Source organism: Bicyclus anynana, chromosome 22 (assembly GCF_947172395.1).
Source record: "Bicyclus anynana chromosome 22, ilBicAnyn1.1, whole genome shotgun sequence".
NCBI classification, from domain to species: domain Eukaryota; kingdom Metazoa; phylum Arthropoda; class Insecta; order Lepidoptera; family Nymphalidae; genus Bicyclus; species Bicyclus anynana.
Genome location: NC_069104.1, coordinates 6821032 through 6844978, shown reverse-complemented (window position 1 = coordinate 6844978; position 23947 = coordinate 6821032). Strand labels below are relative to the sequence as shown.

The 23947-nt window shown below is 36.3% G+C and overlaps 1 protein-coding gene across 2 annotated transcripts; it reads left to right on the top strand.

Moving 5' to 3' along the window:
- The first annotated feature begins 595 nt into the window (after positions 1–595).
- On the top strand, positions 596–17477 carry LOC112050665 (probable DNA mismatch repair protein Msh6). Of its 2 annotated transcripts, none has more exons than XM_024088975.2 (19): positions 596–885; positions 1167–1310; positions 1589–1709; positions 2451–2637; positions 3257–3391; positions 3960–4095; positions 4866–5005; positions 6585–6719; positions 7305–7494; positions 8417–8723; positions 9566–9721; positions 10149–10395; positions 11589–11744; positions 12320–12454; positions 12663–12884; positions 13810–13989; positions 15183–15360; positions 15456–15607; positions 16056–17477. In XM_024088975.2, exons 1-19 carry the CDS (start codon positions 732–734, stop codon positions 16335–16337), a joined length of 3357 nt encoding a protein of 1118 aa, XP_023944743.2. In that variant the 5' UTR covers positions 596–731; the 3' UTR covers positions 16338–17477. The 2 variants fall into 2 exon arrangements, with proteins under 2 accessions (XP_023944743.2, XP_023944741.2); XM_024088973.2 differs by having other exon boundaries at positions 1586–1709.
- The last annotated feature ends 6470 nt before the right edge of the window (positions 17478–23947 follow it).

Below are 23947 nucleotides of genomic sequence, written 5' to 3'. Positions count from 1 at the left end.
TTCCAACAATAGATAGAGTGGTTCAAGAGGAAGGTTTATATATAAAGTACATAAATATTATAGTATAAAAAATATATACAGAGATTTAAAAGCGAAGGCGCAGCGGCTGCCGAACCGTACGTTTTGTCCATGTCGGCAGCAGTCTGAGGGCGTGGGGTGTGCTATACGATATTCTGTAGTAAGACTAATCATAATATTAGTATCTAGTAGTACTGTCTACATAGCACCCGTGAGAAGCTGGACAGTAATTACATACATGACTTAAAACAACAAATTACAAAAAATAATCGTTATACAAACAAAGTAAAAACGCACTTTGTATTTGTATAAAACTAGTTTCATAAAACAACAATTCAAAAATAATTACAAAGTTTAAATCAATCAATAAAACAATCAATTAATTTAGGTAACTTTTTAGCTCATGGTAGGACTAAATTGCACTGAAGGTAGGTAATTTCGCGCGAACGAAGTCACGGGCATCCACTAGTTATGAATATTTTAAGACGATCACATATAGACAAAATAAAAAAAAAATGATCTATGGTTATGATTTTGTCATTTTGACACTGACAGTAAAATTCACATTCACAATCACATGACGTTTTGATTTGCGCCAAAAGCAAAAGCCGGGCGGTCAACAAATCAAAATTAAATTTTTCAATTGTTTACTTTTTAGCAGTATTTTGTGAATCAAATTGTACAATTTTATGTGATTATTAAATTCAATAAATATGTCTAAGCGTAATAGTAACCCAGCTTCGAATACGTTGTTTAATTATTTCACCAAAACACCACCCAGTAACAAAAAAGTAAAACTGAATGGTGATGCAGAAACTTCCGCCAAGACTAACTCCCCCGTGAGCATTAAGGAGAAGAGAAATGAAAGTGAGTCTTGTAAAACTTATAGCTAACATTAGATAAACATCATCTAAGATATTGTTAACTATAACTTGAGAATCAGAATTATGATGTCTTTGTAATGGACTTATTTTTGAAGTTCTTACATGAAGTCAGGGCCAGCTGTAGACTTCCATGGGCTGATTATGATGATGTATATAAAACAAATATGCCCTTCAATATTATTACAGGAATTTTACTTTCAAAACTCTATATGATGGTGCTAAACATTGCTGGTTAGGTCTTTTGTGATATAAATACATTTATAGGTAAAAAACGCGAAAGGCAGCCTACCAAATCTCCAGATTTGACAAAGAACGACAGTGAGGATGAAGCACCCATATCTGTCAAGAAGAGGAAACGAATTAGACTTAATCCTGTGGACTCTGACGATTCAGATGTTGAAAATAAAGGTGAGATGATGTTCTCAATTCTGGTACTTATGAGTAGTTCTAAAAACCCAGGAATTCTCCAGTATGTCATATGTGGTAATATGCAGCATCTATAATCTTTTGTGTATTAGATAGCTTCTAACACAGGTCTCTTCTAATACAGGTCTTCTACTTAATACAAAGCCCCGGCCCAATCAGTATAAACTTGATAAAATAATAAATTTTCATTTCATTAGCTGTATTATTATTAGAGACATCTTTTTTAACATAATACATATTATGCATTCATATTTCAGTAGATAACAAAATTGAGGCACCCAAAGAGAAAGTGTCCCTTGAGAAGAAATTACAAGAAAGTTTCAAATATGAACCAGGAGATTCACCAAAGGGGAATAAAACCAACAGAGTTATACCTAATGAGTGAGTTATCTATTTATTAAGGCCTACTAGAGCGGCAAACCTCTTGCTATGTGAGGGACATCTTAGACTCATTGGGACAGAACTAGCAGAAACTTTTTTTTTATTCTTTACAAGTTAGCCCTTGACTACCATCTCATCTGATGGTTAGTAATGATGCAATCTAAGATAGAAGCGGGCTACTTGTTAGGAGAAGGGTAAAAATCCACACCCCTTTCTGTTTCTACGCACAACATCATACCAGAACGCTTATTCGTATCGCTTGGCAGTAAATCTTTGCAGGTAGGGTGGTAACTTCATACTGGAACTCTAAATTGCTTGATGGTACATCTTTGTAAAAGGTTTTGTTTTTCTAATGGTACATTTTTAAAATCAGTACAGTAGAACCAGAAATATAATATATGTTATGACATTTTGTAACTATTTTATTTTCACTTCTTCCAGCTTTTATTTGACTTATTTATATTTCTGTTTTTTTTTTTACCTTTGATTTGTTATTTCAAACTTTTATTTTTAACTTGTGTGTTTTGTTTATTCAATCTTTTATTAAACTTAAAATATTTGTTATTAATATTTATTAATTCAAAAAAAAGTTTGTTGCCCCTTCGCACCTAACTTCCAGGGGTATGAAATCACAAGGATTAGCTAAGACGAAATCAAATAGTAGAATATTATCACTCTAAAAGCTTGTTCTTAAAAAACATGATGATTTTAATTTTATTTTATGTTATTGTTGTTTTACAGTACTCAAATAAAAACTGAACCTCAAGACACCCCAGTGTCAGCAGACGAAGGCAACTGGGTGCACTGCAAACTGGATTGGCTGAAGCCTGACAAGATACGAGATGCACACAAACGCAAGGCAGACCACCCAGACTATGACCCCTCTACATTATATGTGCCTCCTGAGTTTCTCAAGTCACAGACTCCAGTATGTAATTTTTTTTTAATCTTTACAAGTTAGCCCTTGTCTACAATCTCACCTGATGGTTGTGATGATGTAATCTAAAATGGAAGAGGAGTTACTTGTTAGGAGGAGGATGAAAATCCACACCTCTCTCGGTTTCTATATGACATCGTAGCGGTACGCTAAATCGTTTGGTGGTATGTCTTTGCCGGTAGGGTGGTAACTCGCCACTGCCAAAGCCAGAACTGAACTAATTAAGAAAACCTCAATCGGCCCAGTCTGGGATCAAACTAGTGTATGCCTGTGACTTGTGAAATTCTATTTTTTAAACTGATTTCATAAAACAAGAGGGTTCTCAATTTGTCAGAAATCATGGATGTAGGATAAAAAAGCCTATGTTCTGCTTCAACTTCCTATTTATATCTAAACCAAAATTCATCAAAATTGGTTTAGCGTTTAAGAGGTCAAAACAGACAGACTTACTTTCGCATTTACAATATTAGCATTGATTTTCTGTCAATAATGAACAAGTTTATCATAAGTTATGATATTGTATTGGAAAAGGAAGTTGTACCATTTTAAATGCATACCCTCGTCAAAGACGTTGTCCACGCCACTGATTCTTTTATTCCATTTGTTGTAGGCACATAAACAATGGTGGGAGATGAAAACGTCGCATTACGACTGTGTGCTGTTCTTCAAAGTCGGCAAGTTTTACGAGCTCTACCATATGGATGCTGCGGTTGGGGTCAATGAACTCGGCTTTTCTTACATGAAGGTAAGAAAATCGCACCGTGTGGCATATCATTCATATTTATATGCACCGCTCCTCCCTTGGCTTGTGGGTTCTCCCTTATACATCTTTTTAATCCGGCCGTGTCGGAAAATCTGTTCTTAGTGGACACCTACCAATTATAAACTACCTCCCTGCCAAATTTCAATTAATTCCCATAACTCTAGGGTAATTCTTTAAGGAAAATTTATTGAAAATGTCTAAGCAACATGTGTTCTAAAATGAATATTTTCGGAGTAAAAAATTTTTTTTTATAAATAGATCTTAAATTGTGACCCTTATATCGCATCCTTATATTATGACCTAGCCAAACTTATTCATTGATAAATATCATTAAGTAGCTTACTAGTGAATTGCGAAGTGCCAGTTGCAATATGTCGTCGATATCAACAGCATTATTGTGTGTTGGCATTTATCTTTATGTAATTAGCATTTTATTTGAATACGCTAATAATATTAAGTTTTTTTACACACTAAAAATGAGTAAACATATTTTCTTTCCTTCTTTCTTTCACTTGTAATGAATGAATTTTGATCTTGACTTGGTTTTTAGGGTGAATTCGCTCACTCTGGTTTCCCCGAGAGCGCGTACGCGCGTATGGTGTCCACTTTGGTGTCCAAGGGATACAAAGTGGCGAGAGTGGAACAGACGGAGACACCCGATATGATGCAGGAGAGGTGCAGAAAGAGTAAGTTATCTCATGGATAAGGACGAAATTACCGCCATTTCTCACTCACTCACTTCATAGATGCAAAAAAGCTCTTGCCTATCCTAAGGACTCAATACAAACCGATGTAACACAGATTACATAGTTGGACTTTCCAATTTTTAATCATAGTGCATACCCTAGTTAAAAACCACGCACGCCACTGGAGATGAGACTGGGACAACTCTGACGTCATTGGACGAAATTTTGTCTATATTTCTTTGCACTGGCCCAATGTTAAAATTTCTGGGGAAATTGCAGTCAAAGGCTAACTTTTCATTGAATTACAAAAAACATAATTATGTATATTACCGAAAATAATGGGGATGATGACTAGGTGTGAATAAATTGATTTTTATGAAAAATTCGAGTAAAGAAGGATGTTAAGTAATTTATACGTATAAAGCAAAATCTGGATCTATCTGGATGTTTGCAAAATAAATAACATTATAAAGTTAAATCTTTTATCGTAATTCGATGAAAATTCATACAGTTTTAGCTTCCTTACATTAAACTTGACAATTTATATACAATTTAAAATCTGTCATCATCCCTATTGACCATGCCCCACCATGGTCTTGTCCTGAAATATCCTAACACTAGGTTTCTGATAATATCTCAGAAGACCCAAATTTATTTTAGCATGACTCAACTCTAGATCCTTACTCTTTGTAATATGGAATAACCTAACTGTTAAACCAATGTCAGTCAGTCAAATAGTGGTAATATCTAATTAATTTATGTTAATTTAGACGGCTTGACGAGTAAATACGACAAGGTAGTGCGGCGTGAGATCTGCCAAGTGAGCCTCCGCGGCGCGCAAGCCCTAGGGCTGCAGGACAGCGGGCCTGCGCAGGCCGCCTCGGAACACATGCTGGCGATCGCAGAAGAGGTAAGTATACGTAGGCTCAGCCTCGTCTGCTGAGGTTATTACTAGTGATGCGCCGACTAGTTGCCGCCTAGTCGGTAAAGCCGACTAATGGGCAAAGTCGCCGACTAGTCGGTAAAGCCGATTAGTCGGCAAAAAGCGCCGACTAATCGGCTTATTATTTTGTATGTATTTCTTAATAATATTATGTATTGAGGAAGAAAAAAACATCTTTACTAAAGATTTTCTTTTTGTCATGATTATATTTGTCTTTTTTATTTGTTTGCTTTTAAATTAGGATTATACATAGTCTATTTAAATTTTTCATACACCAAATTATTATGGTAGAAAGTATCAGGGTTTTATTATATTTAAGTAATCTTTGTAAACCTGCTTTCTGATGAATAAATAAATTATTATTATTATTATTTTAAAAAAACTCTTTAAATTTCATTAACAAAAATAATATTATTTGTACAAAAAAAAATATTTATCATGTCACTTGCTTGGAAAAATTACTTTTGCTCAGCTATATCAGCAAGCAATTAAGAAAAACACATCGTCACACTCGCAAGCGAATTGCGCTTAAATCAGCTGTATCTAAACATTGCTTTACGGAAATCTCCGACCCGTGATCGGCCTTGCCGACTAATCGGCCGACTAGTCGGCATCTTTGCAACCGACTAATCGGCTAGTCGGCTAATCGGCAAAAGTCATAGTCGGTGCATCTCTAGTTATTACCTCTAGTCACAGAGTAAAGATGATCAAGATACGGCAATAGCCTTAATAGGTACCTATTATTCATTAAGTAGTGAGAATGACTATAATGGAGTTATCTTTTATTGAATGCTATTTAATTTTGAACATAGTTACCTTGGTCGCTGAGGAGTAGAAGGTTAGCTTGGTATGGACATGTAATGTGTAGAGAGGAAAGTCATATTACTAGAAAAATGTTGAATGTGCAAGTGGTCATAAGAGGAGAGGAAGGCCAAAGAAGAGATGGTTGGATTGTGTGAAAGAGGACATGTGTGTAAAAGGAGTGGATGATGAGTTGACGAGTAATAGAGACGAATGGAAAAGATTGACATATTTTTCCGACCCCACTTAAGTGGGATAAGGGTAAGGAGATGATGATGATGATGAGTTACCTTGGTCGCTGACTATGGGCCTCATTAGAAGGTTCAAAGTCACTCCGTGCGCGATGGAGCGAGCTATGCTTGGAGTTTCTCTGCGTCATCAAATCAGGAATGAGGAGATCCGCAGACGAACCAAATTCACTGACATAGCTCAGCGAGTCGCGAAGCTGAAATGGCAATGGGCAGGCCACATAGTTCGAAGAGCCGATGGACGTTGGGTTCCAAGGTGCTGGAATGGCGACCCCGCACCGGAAAACGCAGTGTTGGTCGACCCCCCACTAGGTGGACCGAGGATATCAAGCGAGTTGCAGGGAGCCGCTGGATGCTGGCGGTTTGGGATCGTTGTGCTTGGAGGTCCATGCAAGAGGCCTATGTCCAGCAGAGGACGTCTATCAGCTGATATGGTAGGGAGGTACCTTTTAGTAGTATATACTTGGCATATCTTTGTACATTTGTACATTTTCCAGGAAAGTAATGGTCGCAGCACATACGGCGTTTGCTTCATAGACACCACGATAGGGCAGTTCCACATGGGCCAGTTCACAGACGACAAACACTCGTCCAGGCTACTGACTACACTCGCTCACTATCCGCCTGCACTGGTATGACTGGTTGTTATCCTTTTTTTCAATCACACACAATGAAATTCATAGACGTTATAGGGGCAGTCCCAGGGGATCATTCAGCCACAAGTATGAGTGTCGAATTTAACCCTCAGCGGGTGAATGATCCCCTAGGGGGTGTTCCTGCAACGTCTATGAGTTCCACTGTTAGACCCGCATATCCGCAGAAGAATCAAGGTGATTGACATAGCTCAGCGAGTCGCGAAGCTCAAGAAATTGCAAAATAAATTGCAAACATTGGCATTGATGGTGATTTCAATAGAAAATTCAACACATTTGTCCCCCCCTCGGTGCTACCCCTAGCGTGTTTTTTTAATACCTTTAGTGGCTCATTAAAAACACCTTATATAAAATATAGACATTAAAATCTATAACCGACCGACATAAAAAAGAATCTAAAAAGGACGAAGAAAGTAATTCCGATAGAAATCGAGAATTCTTTAACCCTACATCCTGTAGTCACAAGTCCGGGACTCTGCTCGGAGTTTTTCTCTTTACCACGCTATGGACCTGGCACCCGCACGGTGAATCCAAGGAATGCTACACGTTTTATTTCTAATCCAGATAATCTTTGACCGCAAACACACGAGTCCTCGCACAAGTAAACTGTTAAGCACGCATTGCCACAACGCTAGGAGAGAGCCTACCAACATGTGGCCACCGGAGAAGACCCTCAAATTGTTAGCAGAGAAATATTACTGCACCGACGCTGATGGGGAGTGGCCTGAAGGATTGCGACACTTTCTACATGATGGTAATTTCTAAAAAACCTCATTGACTTGGTAATAGGGTAATAGGGTAGTTTGAATTATCTAATTTAATATAAACATGAATACATAGAATAAGGGTCCGAAATATATCGATAATAATTAATAAAATTTAAGGATTTCTTATAAAACTCAATTTAAAAATCATGTATTGTATTTTCCAAACGTCAAAAACGTTGTCGTTCATTTTGTGACGTCACAATGTTACTAGATGTACTATAGCTTGGCAAATTCGTTCGTAACACTCCCGATTGCCCGCGCAGTCCTCCCCCCGTCGCCCTATAAACGTCGAACTAATTGTTAACTAATATTTTTGTCGAACGCTCCGTTTGAAAGGGATTTTATGATGTCACGCTAACAATAACGTGACGTCATGAAACAGTTGAAATAAAGACCATCATTACTGACAGGCGTTTTGGCTCGTATTCTCAAAAACATATTTAACAATCAAAATTTTCATGCAATCACGTTCCAAAAAAATATGATATTTTTTTTTCAATCAAGTAGAACGATAATGAACAATTTAAGACCATTTAAAAGAGTGTCATCTAGCCTATTCTCAGGACCTGTCTACTGTCTGTCTTGATTAAGATTCCGGGTAAAATAACATCTTTTTAATTTCTAAATTATTAGTACAATGCCTAAAACAGCAAATATGATTCATATGAACATAAGTAAATAAGCAATAGTATGAGCATATGAATTCAGACGTAGTACGCCTAAAATACCCACCACGACATAATGTCTCAAGACGAGAGAAACACAATAGGGTAGTTGACTCATATCAAATTGAATATAAACAATATTGATTTCGTATATACGTGAAAAAGGGTCAGAAATATGTCAATATTAATTATAAATATATGGATTGTCGCTAACTTGTTTACCTAAACTAACCTTATATTACAGCGGATGCATTAGGTCTGACACCTGCCGCTAATTGTTACCTAGCAGTCAAAGCTCTCGGAGGATGTGTATCATACCTCAATGACTGTCTTCTAGACATACAAATACTAGGCATGGCACAATTCGAAGAGTATTCACCCCCAGACGTTCTAAATACAACCTTAACACCAGAAGACAAGGACGAAAATCAGTGGACCGGTGGTAATACTATGGTACTTGATGCTATAACCTTGAGGAATTTGAGAATCGTTCAAGACGAAGGGTGCTTGTATGAGAGGTTGAATTTTTGTTCAACGCCTATGGGGAAAAGGTTGGTAATATCTAGTAGCGGTAGTTAATAATCTTTTAGTTTGACATTTTTAAAAAGTAGTCTAAATTTTGCCTTTGACAATCTTTTTAGTATTTTTGGAATTTCGTAGGAAAATCAGTTGGTAATATCTAGTAGTGGTAGTTGGTAATTTTTTAGTTTGACATTTTTAAAAAGTAGTCTGAATTTTGCCTTTAACTACCTTTTTAGTATTTTTGGAATTATATTAATTAATTCGTAGGAAATCTATTACATGTTCTTCAGCTCTCTATTTAGTTTTCATTGATTTGCTGCATTTCAGAGTTTTATTGCATAATGTAGAATCCATTTTATTCAATACTAGCCGACGTCTCGTAGTTTCACCCGCGTAATTCAACATAGCTACGTATTTTGTGAGTAAACACTTACAAAATACGTAGCTTTCTGGTGAAAGAATTTTCAAAATCGGTAAAATAATTTTTAAAATCGGTTTAGTAGATCCAGAACCCTAAATTACCACAAACTTTACCTCTTTATAATATTAGTATTGATAGTTCTGCAAATGAGCATATATGAAGTGGAGGTTAATCAAGAATGTTTAAAGTGATTAATTTCTCCCACAACTCTATCAAAAAATTTCATTTGAATGAATGACTTGATGACTCATGCAAAGCCGTAATGAAAAAAATAATGTTACTTATACAACGCCTGGGGTACGTTAAAGTTATAAGCAAAAAATTGAGTAATTTTCATTAAAACCTCGACAGTAGAAGGGACTCAAGATACCTGTCACAGCTCTTAGCACAGGTATTTCGCTTAATTGGCAGGAAAACAGAAAATTGTTAAAAAAAGCTTTTTGTCCACAGAATGCTTTACCAGTGGGTGTGTTCTCCAAGTTGTAACCTGTCAGTGATCAAAGAGAGGCAGGATGCCATCAAAGAGCTGCTCGAGAACCAAGAGCTTTGCCAGGATGCTAAGAATATACTGACCACTTTGCCGGACTTGGACAGACTATTGGCCAAGTTAGTTGTTTTATATTGTTATACTTTATTTTGAAGGGTATTGTCTATTTGTAACGACTCTACTATTACCCTGACCCTGCTATAAAAAACTTTCTAGAAAGTTAGCCCAGTGGATATGACCTCTGTCTTCGATTCGGATTCTTTAGATTCGAATCTGGTCCAGGGCATGCTTCTATAACTTTCCAGATTTTATTTTAAGAAATTTAATCACAAGTCTTAAAAAGACCCTGTATAGTGTATACGTCAGAGAGTCTTCTTAATTCTCTTTATACCAGCGTGCTGGACTATTAGCCTAAACCCTCTTAATCTGAGAGGAGACTTGTGTGCTCCACAGTGTGCCGAATATAATTTGTTAATGATGATGATGAATGATGAACCATTTATTGTCCAGCGACTGTCTTGTTATATAGAAAAAACATGTTTTCAGAATACACGCCCTAGGAAATTTCAAAAAATCCAGAAACCATCCGGATTCGCGAGCTATATTCTACGAGGAGAAAATCTACTCCAAACGGAAAGTCCTCGACTTTATATCAGTACTCAACGGTTTCGGTGCGGCGCTGAAACTTGCGGAGTTGTTTAGTTGTACGGAATCTGATATGTTGAAGACAATAACCCAGTGCAGCCCCGATGGAAGATTTCCTGACTATAGAAGCACCTTGAAATTCTTTAAGGTGAGGAAAGTTTCCGTAAAGAGTAGGGAGTTAGAGAGGGGTAGCAACCGGTTGGCGGGAACTATTTGCGATATAAGGCGCTCGTCGTACGGTCGGCTTCAGTATGCTTGTGGCGTTCGAGCCGTCCACATTTGTTGTTGTGTGATTCTTTATGGGTTACTTGGGATAGGCAGGGATAGTGGCTTAAACGGAAAAGGGGAGTGTTAGTTAACTGTCATGGGATCCCTTAACCCTACATACAACGATCACAAGTTCGTGACTCCACTCAAGGACACTCTTCCATTCTAGGGTCTTATTTTGGTTACAGTTTGATTTGTTAATTAAGTTGTCCTGACAAGTATTGTGAATCATAACCTTTGTTCGACATTGGTTTTCTTTATTTTGGTAATCCACTTCTGAGTCTGCTATAACTAGAGAATCACCCAAATGCACACACAGACATTATTTATGGGGGACAACATTTTTGGGAGTCTTGATACATCATGGACAAGTACTTTCTAAAATTAAACTTATTGCATTGTATTTAAATCAGTTGCGTAACTATACAATTTGAGACACGTGGCATATAATTTGATGGACCCAGAAAGATGGTCAAATTGTATTTTTTTTTAATGCTAACACCTTATGGGAGGGTAATTTATACACTTTCAAAGCAAGAGTGAATAGGCATATTCTAGGTAAGCGCGTTCCAACTTAGACCGCATTAATGCTTTCCATCAGGCTTAATTGTAGTCAAGTGCAAGCCTATATTGCATAAAAAAGGGTAAACCGTTTCGTAAAGTAACGCGTTACGGCGCCACAACAACAATTCTTGGCTCAATACCTCTCGAGACCCCTATTGAACATTGAACCTATGGTATTTTATACTCAGACTAATTTACATAAGGAATAGCACCAAAATTCACGAACGAAATTGTCTGTCATTTTCTGAGGAAAAGAACTTTGATTTGGTATATATTAAGTGAACTGGAAGTTTTTGCCCGTCTTTACACTATTCAACTACACAAAAATGTATTTTGCTCTTTAACCGACTAACGAACATGATTACAGCTATAAATCATTGATTCTAAAGAGACAATGTTTATAATCGCATTAGATCGTTGATCATATACTTTGACAGAAAATTAAAGGTTAGTGAGGCAGGTCCTTATCTAATATGTCTGAAGTTTTATAAGAGGCTGTTACTTTAATAGGAAGCCTTCAATCAGAAAGAAGCCGAAAAAGAAGGTCGTATACTGCCTGGTGAAGGCGTCGACCATGAGTATGACAGCACGCTTCGAACTATCAAGGAAATCGAAGACGACTTGAAAGAGTACCTCGAGGAACAAGAGAAATACTTCAGATGTAGGGTATGTAAAGATAATTATTATATAATAGATAATTACCTGGCTTCTCATCACATAATATTTGATAATACAATTTTTTTTTTTACAATTTTCATTATACAAATTACGCGGGTGTGAATAGGTAATATGAGATTAATCAATAATATACAGATGTAGCGTACGGAACATGACGGTGTCGTACCCTTTAAGGATACGAAATTCAAAAAAGGATACGGACGCAAATCAGTACCACTCGAAAGCCCGAAGCGATAACGTCACGGTAATTTCGGCGATTGAATACTTAAAATGCCGTCTTGTGTTTTTAAAAATTGTAAAAACAGTTTACAAAATAAAAAGAAAGCAGATGGAGTCACTTTTCATAAGTAAATATTGATTTTTACTTAATCTATTTTGATAACGATAATATCTAAATAATAATGATAAATCTTGAAGTACAAAACTTTTTTTTTACCAGAGAATCATCCAGTCCAATAGTCTTTCGCCTTACGTCTCGGGCCCTAAAAATACCTCGTATATAATGGGGTCTATTTAGCCCGTTGTATAACAATCTACTATTTTATTCACTTTCATGTATTCAGCTTCATTACGTGGGTACTGATAAGAAGCGGTATCAGATTGAAGTTCCCCAGAGCGCGGCGCCCAAAGCTGGATCAGAGTATCACTTGGAAGGCGCACGGAAAGGGTTTAAGAAGTTCTCCACCTCCGAGACAAAGGTAACCTTTATGATTTCATCGATATAAAAAAAAACACAGACAGACAAAAAATTAAAATACATATATATTTATGGCTTCAGTATCGATTATATGATGCCCTTCAACAAAAATGTTTAATATATCTTGAATGTACAGTATTGAACCTTTGACAGTTTAAGTATAGATATCGTTGTATCGTTTTAGATGTAATTATGATTATTTTCACCAGGATCTCCTCGCTAGAATGATCGCTGCAGAGGAGCAAAAAACCAACGTGTTGAAGGACTTGAGTCGTCGAATATTCGAGAAGTTCTCGGCGGATCACAACCAGTGGGAGAGCGCTATAAAATGTATAGCGATGCTGGACATTTTGCTCTCGTTTGCGGAGTTCGCGCGACAACAAAGCGGTGACGTTTGTTTGCCAGATGTCACGTATGAAAAAGGGCAAAAGGTAAGTTGATACCTTCACGCGTTCTCGAGATAAAGGGTCCTGACAGACAGTCAGTCTTTTCGTTTTAAGGTATGAAACCCTAAAAAGGTGTAGATGTTACAGTTGACACATTTTGTACTTTCGTATTAAAGGGAACGTCCATGTTGATCAACATGGATGATGACAGTTTTTTAAATTGTATATAAATTAGGAGTATGCTAATAGAAAAGCAATTTTGTAAAAGTAACAGGGTATCTGCGATCATTACTTTCGGAGCTACTGGGATTTAAACGGTCAAATTTGCGGCGCTGCCGCGGATCCCTGAAAAACGCCCCATACAAAATGGCACGAACTAATGACGTCGTAGGCAATGTAATGATCGTTAGATTTGTATGTGCGTCCAAACAAAATAACTAATATCTTTGTTATTTGTGCGTTTATGTTTATAGTTCAAATATTAAAAAATGTCACATTTAATGTAAGGAAGCTAAAACTGTATGAATTTTCATCTAATTACGATAAAAGATTTTTAATAGAATTTGAAATTTTATAATCTCATTTATTTGCAAATATCCAGACAATCTTTGCTTTTTATATATAAATTAGTTAACAATGACCCTATTTACCCGAATGTATCATAAAAATCAAACCTACTCATCATCCCTACTATATATTTATAATAGGCGCTTTATCGATCAGTACAGTTGGTAATAATACAGACCGGTGGTAGTGAGCAACTGTAGTATAAAATGCTCTCCTGGCATCTGTTTCTTGCGACCTACAATTTAAACACGTCGAAAAGAGTGAATATGCATTTTCTAGAAAATCGCGTCACTAATCGAAGACGGCATCACTGCTTTCTTGTCATGATTTTGTCAATCCTATCCTATCCCAAAAAAAAAGGCCCTCGTTTTGTCGGTAGTTCAAAATTCCCATAATTTTTCAGCCTTATATCGATATAGTTGAAGGCAGACACCCGTGCATTCCCATTGCCAACGACTTCATACCGAACGACACCCAGCTGGGAATGGGCAACGCTCGCCTGCTGCTGCTCACTGGCCCCAACATGGGCGGCAAGTCCACTCTGATGCGACAAGTGGCACTCCTCACTGTACTGGCGCATTTGGTAAGATCTTTTTAATTTATTAAATACTGGCTGACACGGTCAAGTCCCCCTATATACTCTACTCTATGTTTACCCTACCCCTTGACTCTTAAACGTTTCTATAGGAAATAGAAAAGCTTTTATGGTTTTCCCGGCAATTATTCTTATTTTTCCCACCTTTTAAACCTTCCCTATACCTCCACGAACATTTCAAGACCAAGATAAAATAAATCCGTTAAGCCGTTCTCGAGTTTTAGCAAGACTAACGAACAGCATTCATTTATATATATATATATATATATATATATATATAGCAATATGATTTATGCAGGCCTGCTCAGGATGGTGGTGTTTGGAAGTCACTATCTCTACACTATCCACCTGCAGTGGATGACCATCGGCTGATAAATTGATATGATGATAATGATATTTAGCAATTTCTTAGAATAAGACCATTCCACCAAGTCAAAGTTCCGCAAAAGTCAATCCAGGTGTAAAACTGTTTTGAGGATCATCTTTCAGCTTAGATTTTTAAGAAACCTGAGAAACACTCCCAACTTCCCAACTCTAGGCGGAGAATATTTAAGGTATAAAGGAAAGTGCAGCATTTCATAGCCCGACCCAGTAGTTGAACTTTCGTCATCTGAAGTTGCAAAGGTTCCCAGGACATAAATGGACCAACAAGGCAGTAACTCATGCCAGGTCCAAAACTGTTTTAAGGATTGTAGGTTCTTGGGTTTCTAATACTGAAGCCAAAAATGCAAGTCGATACTGTCAGGCAACACTTAATGTACCTACTACCCACCAGAAATAGTTACACCGTGTGCCATAATCTTTTATTGCATAAACGACTAAGTATAGTTTTCGTCAAATAATGGGCGTTTTCAAAGTTGCAATCTTCACGATAGTGTATAGTAAAGTTACAAAATGTTGCGCAGAATTCAAAACTCTGAATGCTTGAACGCTTTCTGTCTGCCGGCTAACCCTCATGAGGAGACAGTTCTGACTCAGATGACATCTATCGTTTTTATGTACTGTGACTTTCTGGTGAAAGTTAAAAGTTCAGAGAACTGAACAAGCATGCAAAGTCCTAAGGTTAGAAAAGTCGTTTCTTAGGAGTGACATCCACATTTTGATTTTGACACATCTGTTTGACCTGATCCGTTCATCATGAAGTTATTTTTAAGCTTGTTGGGAATGTTGGGAATCCCCAGGGCAGCTACGTGCCAGCTCAAGAGTGCCGCCTCAGTCTGGTGGACCGCATCTTCACCCGCCTGGGCGCGTCGGACGACATCCTCTCCGGGCAGTCGACCTTCCTCGTAGAGATGAACGAGACCGCCGCCATCGTCAGACACGCCTCCGTGCACTCGCTGGTGTTGCTCGATGAGTTGGGTGAGTGCACCGCCTCGGTCTGGTAGACCCAGGACCGCTTCTATCTCATGTTTCATATTATGTAGAAATAATTTGGACATGTTTATGATTTGCAGGTCGAGGCACATCGACGTACGACGGCACGGCGATCGCGTCGGGCGTGTGCGTCGAGCTGGCGGAGAGAGGCTGCCGGGTGGTGTTCTCTACCCACTACCACTCGCTGGTGCACCACCTGGCCGCGCATCCTGGCGTGCAGTTGGGGCATATGGTAAGATGGCGGTCGCGTCGAGCTGGCGGAGAGAGGCTACCACTCGCTGGTACACTACCTGGTCGTTGACCAGCCTTTAGCCAGTTAGTTAGCCTATATGGCTTCGGTTCCTGTCCTTCCATGATCCCTTTATTTCCAGGATCGCGCCATAATACTGAACCGATTTGAAAAATTCTTTCAATGAGGGAAGCTGCTACCCTTACCCCCCCCCCAAGTGTTTTATCCCCGAATTCCTACGGGAACGAGAGTTACGCGGGTGAAATCACTGATACTGGATTTTTTTGTGGGCTCTTTTCTTTTCTGAACGTTTGGAACCCTCATAACTTTAACTTCGATAATACCTGACGTTTCGAAAGTGCTTGTAAACTAAGCCTAAATAAAATAAATGAACTTTGTCTTTGGACGCGAATATTTTCGGTGATACTTACAATAGTTTCGTCCACAACAGGCGTGCATGGTGGAAACGGACGAAACAACGCCGGACGACGAAGAAAACATACCCGAGGAGACAATCACGTTCCTCTACAAACTGTCCCCTGGGGCTTGTCCCAAGTCGTACGGCTTCAACGCGGCCAGACTGGCGGGGATCCCCCGGGAGATCACCGCGAGGGCTCACCAAGTGTCCCGGAACTTGGAGAAGGAGGCGACGTGTGTGCGCGCCTTTAGAGACATACTCAGGATGAACAGTGCTGTGGAATTACGCAAAATGTTGTCCGCTTTGAGTATTTGAGGTTATTAGCTCGTGTCACGTAAACAGTCTTTAATGTAGCGAAAGACATGACGTCACTGAAGAGAAAATGGTATTGCGTTCATAGACATTGTATAAGCGCAATAATGTGTGTTGCCAGGTAAAAAATATTTAACCGTGTCGTACGGTATAAGTGACCGGACTGGCGGGGTTTTTTCCGGGAGATCACAGCGCGCTCACCAAGTGTCCCGGAACTTTAACAAATCTGGCAACAAAATCTGATTTACAAGCCTTCCAGATCCCACTTCTGAGCACTGTTTCGAGGTGGGTTCTGGAGAGCTTTTAAATGAGACTTTGTTTAATATTGTAACCCTTTATTGGTAAAGAATTAGTACAAAGAAAGTACTACTACCTGCGAGGAGATCTGATGTTAAATATGCTTAAAGATATCTCAATATAGAAGGATTCTATTTTGCGTAATCTGTAAACGCGAACCTGCGTCATGACCCACATTGCATTAGAAGTAAAAAATCTTTGGTTCATTTTCACAATTGAGGGTATATTTTCTAATATATGCTTAAAATTTAAAATTTACCTATAAAAATCTCATGATACGAGTCGGAAGTTGATAGACAAGCAAAGTTATAAATTGATTGTTTTTGCTCACCTTTTATCATACTATCGCATTTTTTTTATAATTTGTTTGACGATTAAAATTAGTGTATAATTAAGTAGTAATTAGTTAAACCTATAAGATTTTTTTAAGCAGGCAAGTTTTTCAGTACTCCTTTATAAGCTGAAAATGAACGTGCCATAGTGCCAAGACGAGATTATTAAATGAAAAAACAAAGTATAAAATTATGCTGATTATTACAAACGTTAAGTTACTAATTATTTAGTCTACAAACCCACCAATTCGTTACCTGCCTTAATTGTTTTTGAAATATTTGTTGTTAAGAATAAAATTCATTGTTGTTACTCTAGCCTTATACTATACTAAGTGATTTTAAACAATTATAATATGTTTATCTAGACAGGACGTCCAAAAAGTTCGATTTTTATTACTTTTCGATTTGATTGAGAAAAGTCCTTAACAGGTTAACATTACATGCTGTGATTATACAATTTAATTGAATGTGAATGTTGCCTCAATTTTTTTTAAATAAATATTTTACAAAATTATATTGATATTTTATTTCTATTTCATAGCTATTTAGATAAAAACTAGTTATAGTAAACCAAATTGACTATTGGTTACACTGCTGTATTCCAAAGATCACATTTTATATAGTCCCCAGCCACTATTATGATACTGATAGTAGTCAAACATTACCGAAGTAAACCAAACCACATAGCCTGGTGGGTTTGAGCTCCAAATTAGGAGTAGGTGAACGTGCAGATGGAAAACAGTGTTCCTGTCAGATAAATACCGCTCTTTAGCTCAACGGTAAGAGCGATTGGACTCATCACCGAGGGGTGGTGGTTTGATCCCCGCCCCGTTTTTCTATTGTTGTACCCACTCGTAATACAGTATTTCCCGACTAGTTGGGGAATGGGAATATTGGTTATATTTAAAATATGTGGCAAATATTCTTTAAAAAAAAGTGTTCATCATCATCATCATAATATCAGCCGATGGACGTCCACTGCAGGACATAGGCCTTTAGTAGGGTAGGGACTTCCAACACAATACTAAACCACCATCCATCCAGCGAATCCCTGCGACTTGATGTCGTCAGTCCACCTGGTGGGGGGTCGACCAACACTGCGCTTTCTAGTGCGGGGTCGCCATTCCAACACTTTGAGACCCTAACGTACATCGGATCTTCGAACTATGTGCCCCGCCCATTGCCACTTCAGCTTCGCGACTTGTTGAGCTACGTCGGTGACTTTGGTTCTTCTGCGGATCTCCTAATTTCTGATTCGATCACGCAGAGATACTCCTAACATAGCTCGTTCCATCGCCCGCTGTGTGACTCTGAGCCTTCTTATGAGGCCCATAGTTAGCCCATAGGCGACCGAGTCTCATGTGTTCATAGTCATAAATGTAAAATAACATTTAGATACATATATTTTTAAACAGATATATGACATTTGACGGCCATGTGGCGCAGTGGGTAGTGACCCTGCTTTCTGCATCCACGGCCGTGGGTTCGATTCCCACAACTGGAGAATATTTATGTGATGAACATGGGTTTTTTCCAGTGTCTGTATGTATTTATACAGTATATAAGTATTTATATGTAGTATATAAATGTATATGAATATTATAATATCAACTATCTTAGTACCCATAATAAAAGCTGCTCTGTATGCTTACTTTGGGGCTAGATGTGTATTGTTTAAGTATATTTATTTATTTTATTTATTTATGATTTTTTTAGGATTGAAATATGAAAAACCAATTTGTTTTTATTTCTCATTCTTTATTACTAAAATCACAAATATTTTATACACACTAGAGTCTCATCGTCCCAATGTTACAAAATTATAAAATAGAAATTATCAAGTAGGTAGATACTTAAATTAAAAAAATTTCTTAAGTATTTTAAAATCGGGAGCACAGTGGGTTGTAATTAACCATTTTTTCATCATTACTTCTGAGAATTGGTCATAGGTAATGCAGTTATCACTACTAACTTTATTCTAGCTGGGGAGCCCATGATGCTAAACATGTATTTACTCCAGCAACGCAGGGAACTATTACATTTGATAAATTAGATGATACGAAGAATAAATGCTTAAGTACCTAGTATTTTCACTTTCAGCAATAGGGGAAAAAATTTACAGATTTTATATAACAACTTTACACAATTTTTATTACGGAAATCGTCAGATAATATTTATTGTTATTTCTGGTATAATTTTGCAACTTTATAACCCTCGCATTAATTCCCTTATAAAGATATTTTCATTTTTTCACTTTCACAGAGTGGTCCTGGGTTCGATTTCCCGCACGGGCTAGTTTAGGATTTTATATTTTCAAAATTGGCTCAGGTCTGGTTTAGTGGTAGGTTTCGACCGTGGCTAGTTACTTCTTTATCCTCCTCCTAACAAGTTAGCTTCCATTTTAGATTGCATCATCACTTACCATCAGGTTAGATTGTAATCAAGGGCTAACTAGTAAAAGAGTAAAAAAAAAATTAGCATTCTGTCATCAATTATTTAATCAGATCCTTATTTATACATTATCATCTTCATATACTTTTATAAAGGGGGTATACCTGGGTTACCTGGGCCGACGTTATATGGGCCGGTGGACATATCTCTTTCATTTCATCTCCACTTACTTAACCCACACAAAAACTACTAACGTACCTACATACTGATACATCTGTAATTTTACAACCCACTATATAAATAATAATACAATGAAATACATTTATCCTTAACTTATTTATTTAAAAAAAAAAAACAATTGTTATAACTACGTAAGTATATCAAAACTAACCTAGATTTTATTATATAACTTATTACCTATAAAATAAAATAATTTGTAACAATCATTGACTAGGCATTGCTATAAATTCATATAATCTATAATATTAACATTAAACGTTACCCATTATATTTTATTGTATGAATAAAATTTAACATTTGCCTCATAGTAACTTAAAAAGTAAATATTTATGTACTGAAAATATGCTATTATAAAATGTACTCATATATGTGGAATGTATATAAATATTATAAATATAGTAAGCAAAAACCAACAGTTAAAATGAATAAATAATTAATTACACAGTTAGTACTTATTAATTCATCATACGAATCTAAAATTAAATTCTGCTTGTCAATTTTATGGAGAGAGATTAGGTCGCGAACAGAAAATAATTTATTTACTAAACTTAGTGTTTTTCAGAAAGCATTGGTACGGCGACAAAGTTTGCCGCGATTCTCAATAATAGTACGTATTAAGAACGTCATAAGGCAACTGTCACCTTATCCATGCTACCTGAAAAACACTTTATCTCAATAATATCTTCATCTCTCGTTTCTAATGTAGTATGACTTAAGGATTCAGTAATAAGGATGTCTCTCACAGCACTTTCGATGCTCTAGACGCCTTCATTATCAGAGATGTAAGGAATGCATATTCATCTATAATTTTTCCTATATATTATTAGCTAAAATTCTTGTAATTAAGGCCTCACATGTCCATAACTTAAGCCTGAGCGCAGGCAAAAAAAGGATTAAAATAGGTACCTATATTAAAAATTAAAAGATTTAATAATCTTACCGTCTAAGAAAAGAAGGAAAGAAATGAAGTTTTTATTGATCAATAGACATAATAAAATTACACAAAGTCCTCGACCCTTCGGTACAGGGAAGCGGGGTGTGACGTCAGAGGGGAGCGAGGGAGACGGGCGGCAGGCGTACTCTTCATTCATTAACAGGTGTGCGAATACCGCCGATTCAGTTATGTATGAAAATGGCATTTTTCACCATTCATCATTTTATTTAAGCAGTTAAATAGAATACACAGTGTTAATAAGGTAAAGTAAATATTTCTAAGGACGGTAAATAAAATTCTCATAATAAAGCACACATATTTTTTTTAATATAGAAGAGATATAACTTTCATAGATAAAGAGCAACTTTCCTAAATTGAGTCAGCTAAAATATAAATGCAAAAAAAAAATTACTTTTCCACAAAATGTTGTGGAATTCTGCTTTCAATTATTGATAACCTGAATTGACATGTTGTTCTTTCATTAATGAGGTTATCCGAACATTGTTTACCGCCATGATCAAATTGATAAACCGAGTAAAACTGGGTCCATATGTAATGTATATTGCACATAAATAATATAAATTCTATCATTAATATATTAAACACTTATTTAGGTCAATGTTTTAAATAATTAAATGAAATCTAGCATCAGATATTATCGTGGTTAAGTACTTAACTTTTGAGTTTATCTTAATAAAATTACCTAATTGTCAAAACTTAACTTACGCATTTCATCAAATAAAAAGTAATTATTGTTCAAGTCTCTGAAATTCTAACAATATTTTTTATACCGCTTAACTTTATTTACAGCAGTCTTAAAATGTATATGGAAAGCATGTACTATATACATTGTCAATGATTTAAACTTTTGTTACACTAATTGATCTGACTCCTTCTTGGGGTCTCGACTATTGAAGTTATTCCACCTTCAATGCCACCTCCTCATTATAGTATGGTCGTTTTCATCTACTGTCTGAATTGACATACTTGAAGGGACAAGAAAAATTACCAAGAGTCCAAAACAACATGATTTTCAATTGTTAAAGGAAAAACATTTAGTAAACAATTTTCATCATTATCAACCCACATTCGGCTCACAGCTGAGCTACAGTCCCCTCAGAATGAGAGGTGTTAGGCCAATAGTCCAGCGTAGGGATGTTCAGAACTTGTAGGCACTAACTGAGCTTAATTTATTACAAAAAGCGCGTTGTGCCATATATAGTGGTATATGTTGAGTTATACAAACTAATTTCACTATTAACTTATATTTAGTCAGCCTGATGGATTCCGAATCATCTGAACTCGTCGATTTGACAAGTCTCATACAATATAAAAAAATATAACTTGGATTTGTTCGATATTTTTCGGTTTTCCCTAAACCACCTATTTGTAGTACCAACAAATTGAAAAAAAATGTTTATGTCCAGTCGATTTTTTAGTTCAAGGGAGACTACAGAATACATACATTATGAGGCAAATGAACAATATTTCATATTTATATTATTTTTGATTTTGAATATTTCAACTCGGTGAAAGGACACTTTAGCTTTGGCCTCATCTAATACTTCACAAATTCTCTCTTATTATGAATCAATGCATTGGTAGTGTAACAGTATCTATCACAATTAAGAAATCCATAATTATAAGCTCGCTACTTACAATACAATTTAAAATCAATAAGCTCACATTCTCTTATTTGGGACTTTTGAAAAAGCCCAGTATGCTGTAGACCACAAGAAGGAAGTAAAACTTCTTTCAAAAATAAAAAACAAAGCGCCATCTATGAGCCTCAGACATAAATGCATCGCAACAGGTTAAAGCGTTAAAAGGATTGTTTCAAAGTTCTCTAAGAACGCCATCTACTGGTGGTTTAAAATAACAAACATTGTTTCACTACGCCTGTAGATGGCAGCACGCAACGCCCGTTCACACGTGCTTAAAGCAGATTTTTCTTCGAAAACTAAGCCGAATTAGACCATGGTACATCAATAGAAGTTATTCTTCTAACACCTTGCCTAAACAACCACTATAATACTAATACAACAGCACCAGTTACTCTATTTATACAACTATCACACCTTCCTAGAGGACCATCGTTTACGTACACATTTAGAGGAAAATATGGGAATGTGAAAACTAAACAATATAAACCATTAACTTTGGTTTCATTTTGTTTGTCAGATACTCTGGATGTACAATGTACATGTTCAGAGCATTAAAATATATAAAAGCCTGTATTTTATTCAATATTAAAATTTTAAATATGAATTCTCATACTCATGGATTAAGATTTAAACCTCAATTTTCTTCAAAGTAAAGTGGACCCTAATCACTACAGTTTAAAGTTCACTTTACAAATTTGAGGTTTACATCCTAATTCCTCTAAAGTCGAGTACTCATTAATGGTTACAGATATATACTTTGCAGCATAATGAAGAAAAGTCAAGAAGGTGTAAAACTATTTTTTTTTTTTATTTTGTAAGTGATCTAACAATCTACAACTTACTTGAAATTGTCTTGTGTCGTAAATGATGTATCCTCAATTGACCTTCATACCTAACTGCCACATTTATACAATACAGGCTTATCAGTATAAAAAAAACTACTCATTGAAATAATTGAATGCGATAAAAGTGGTAATAAAGAGATCGACATAGCTAAGAAAATACTATCTTACCTGAATAATATGAATAATTCACACGATCATTCTACCTGCAGAATATCAAGGAAATGTTGTAAAGTATAAATAATATAATTATCTTGTGTAAGTATACGAATAACAAGACTTCATTATTGTAAATTCATAACAGCTATAAATTGAATAATCCAAATTCATACATAAACTATTAAGTACAGAGTTTTATACTTAACTCCTAAATCCATTGTAACATTACATTCAGAAATACAGAAATAACTTACTGACACTAATAAAAATTAAATACATTTGTATCCATACTGTTGAAAAAAACTCTAAACAAATAAGTATAAATAAACAGTTTCAAGCACAATAATCATAAATAATAAAAGCAACGATTTAAAATTTGCATTGTTTTTGTAAAACCGACTACTGATAAAGTTTTTTTTATATAAAAGTATGCATCGTCTGAACAGACAAAGAAAACCCTTGCCATGTTGCTAAATAAAGAAACTAATCAGGTGTATATTTTTTTTTCAAATAGCTTTACGGCTCTGAGTTGTAGCGCTAAATTCATCATTCTTTTACACACAGACTATAAAATGTATATCATTGAATGAAGATGCATAACTTACTTATCCTTCAAACCCGAATTAGCAATTAAACCAGTCGGTCTTTAATGCCGGCCCCTCACGATCAAGTTTACCATGCAGTGAAAAAAAAATCGAATCCATACCACATTTCCATATTTTGAAGTAAAACTTCTTTCCGCACGCTTGACTT

Coding starts and splice junctions, on each gene's coding strand:
- LOC112050665 (XM_024088973.2), top strand. CDS start 732: ATGTCTAAGCGTAATAGTAACCCAGCTTCGAATACGTTGTTTAATTAT. Junction 2,638..3,256: donor TTCTCAAGTCACAGACTCCA/GTATGTAATTTT, acceptor CATTTGTTGTAG/GCACATAAACAATGGTGGGA. Junction 12,455..12,662: donor TCTCCACCTCCGAGACAAAG/GTAACCTTTATG, acceptor TATTTTCACCAG/GATCTCCTCGCTAGAATGAT.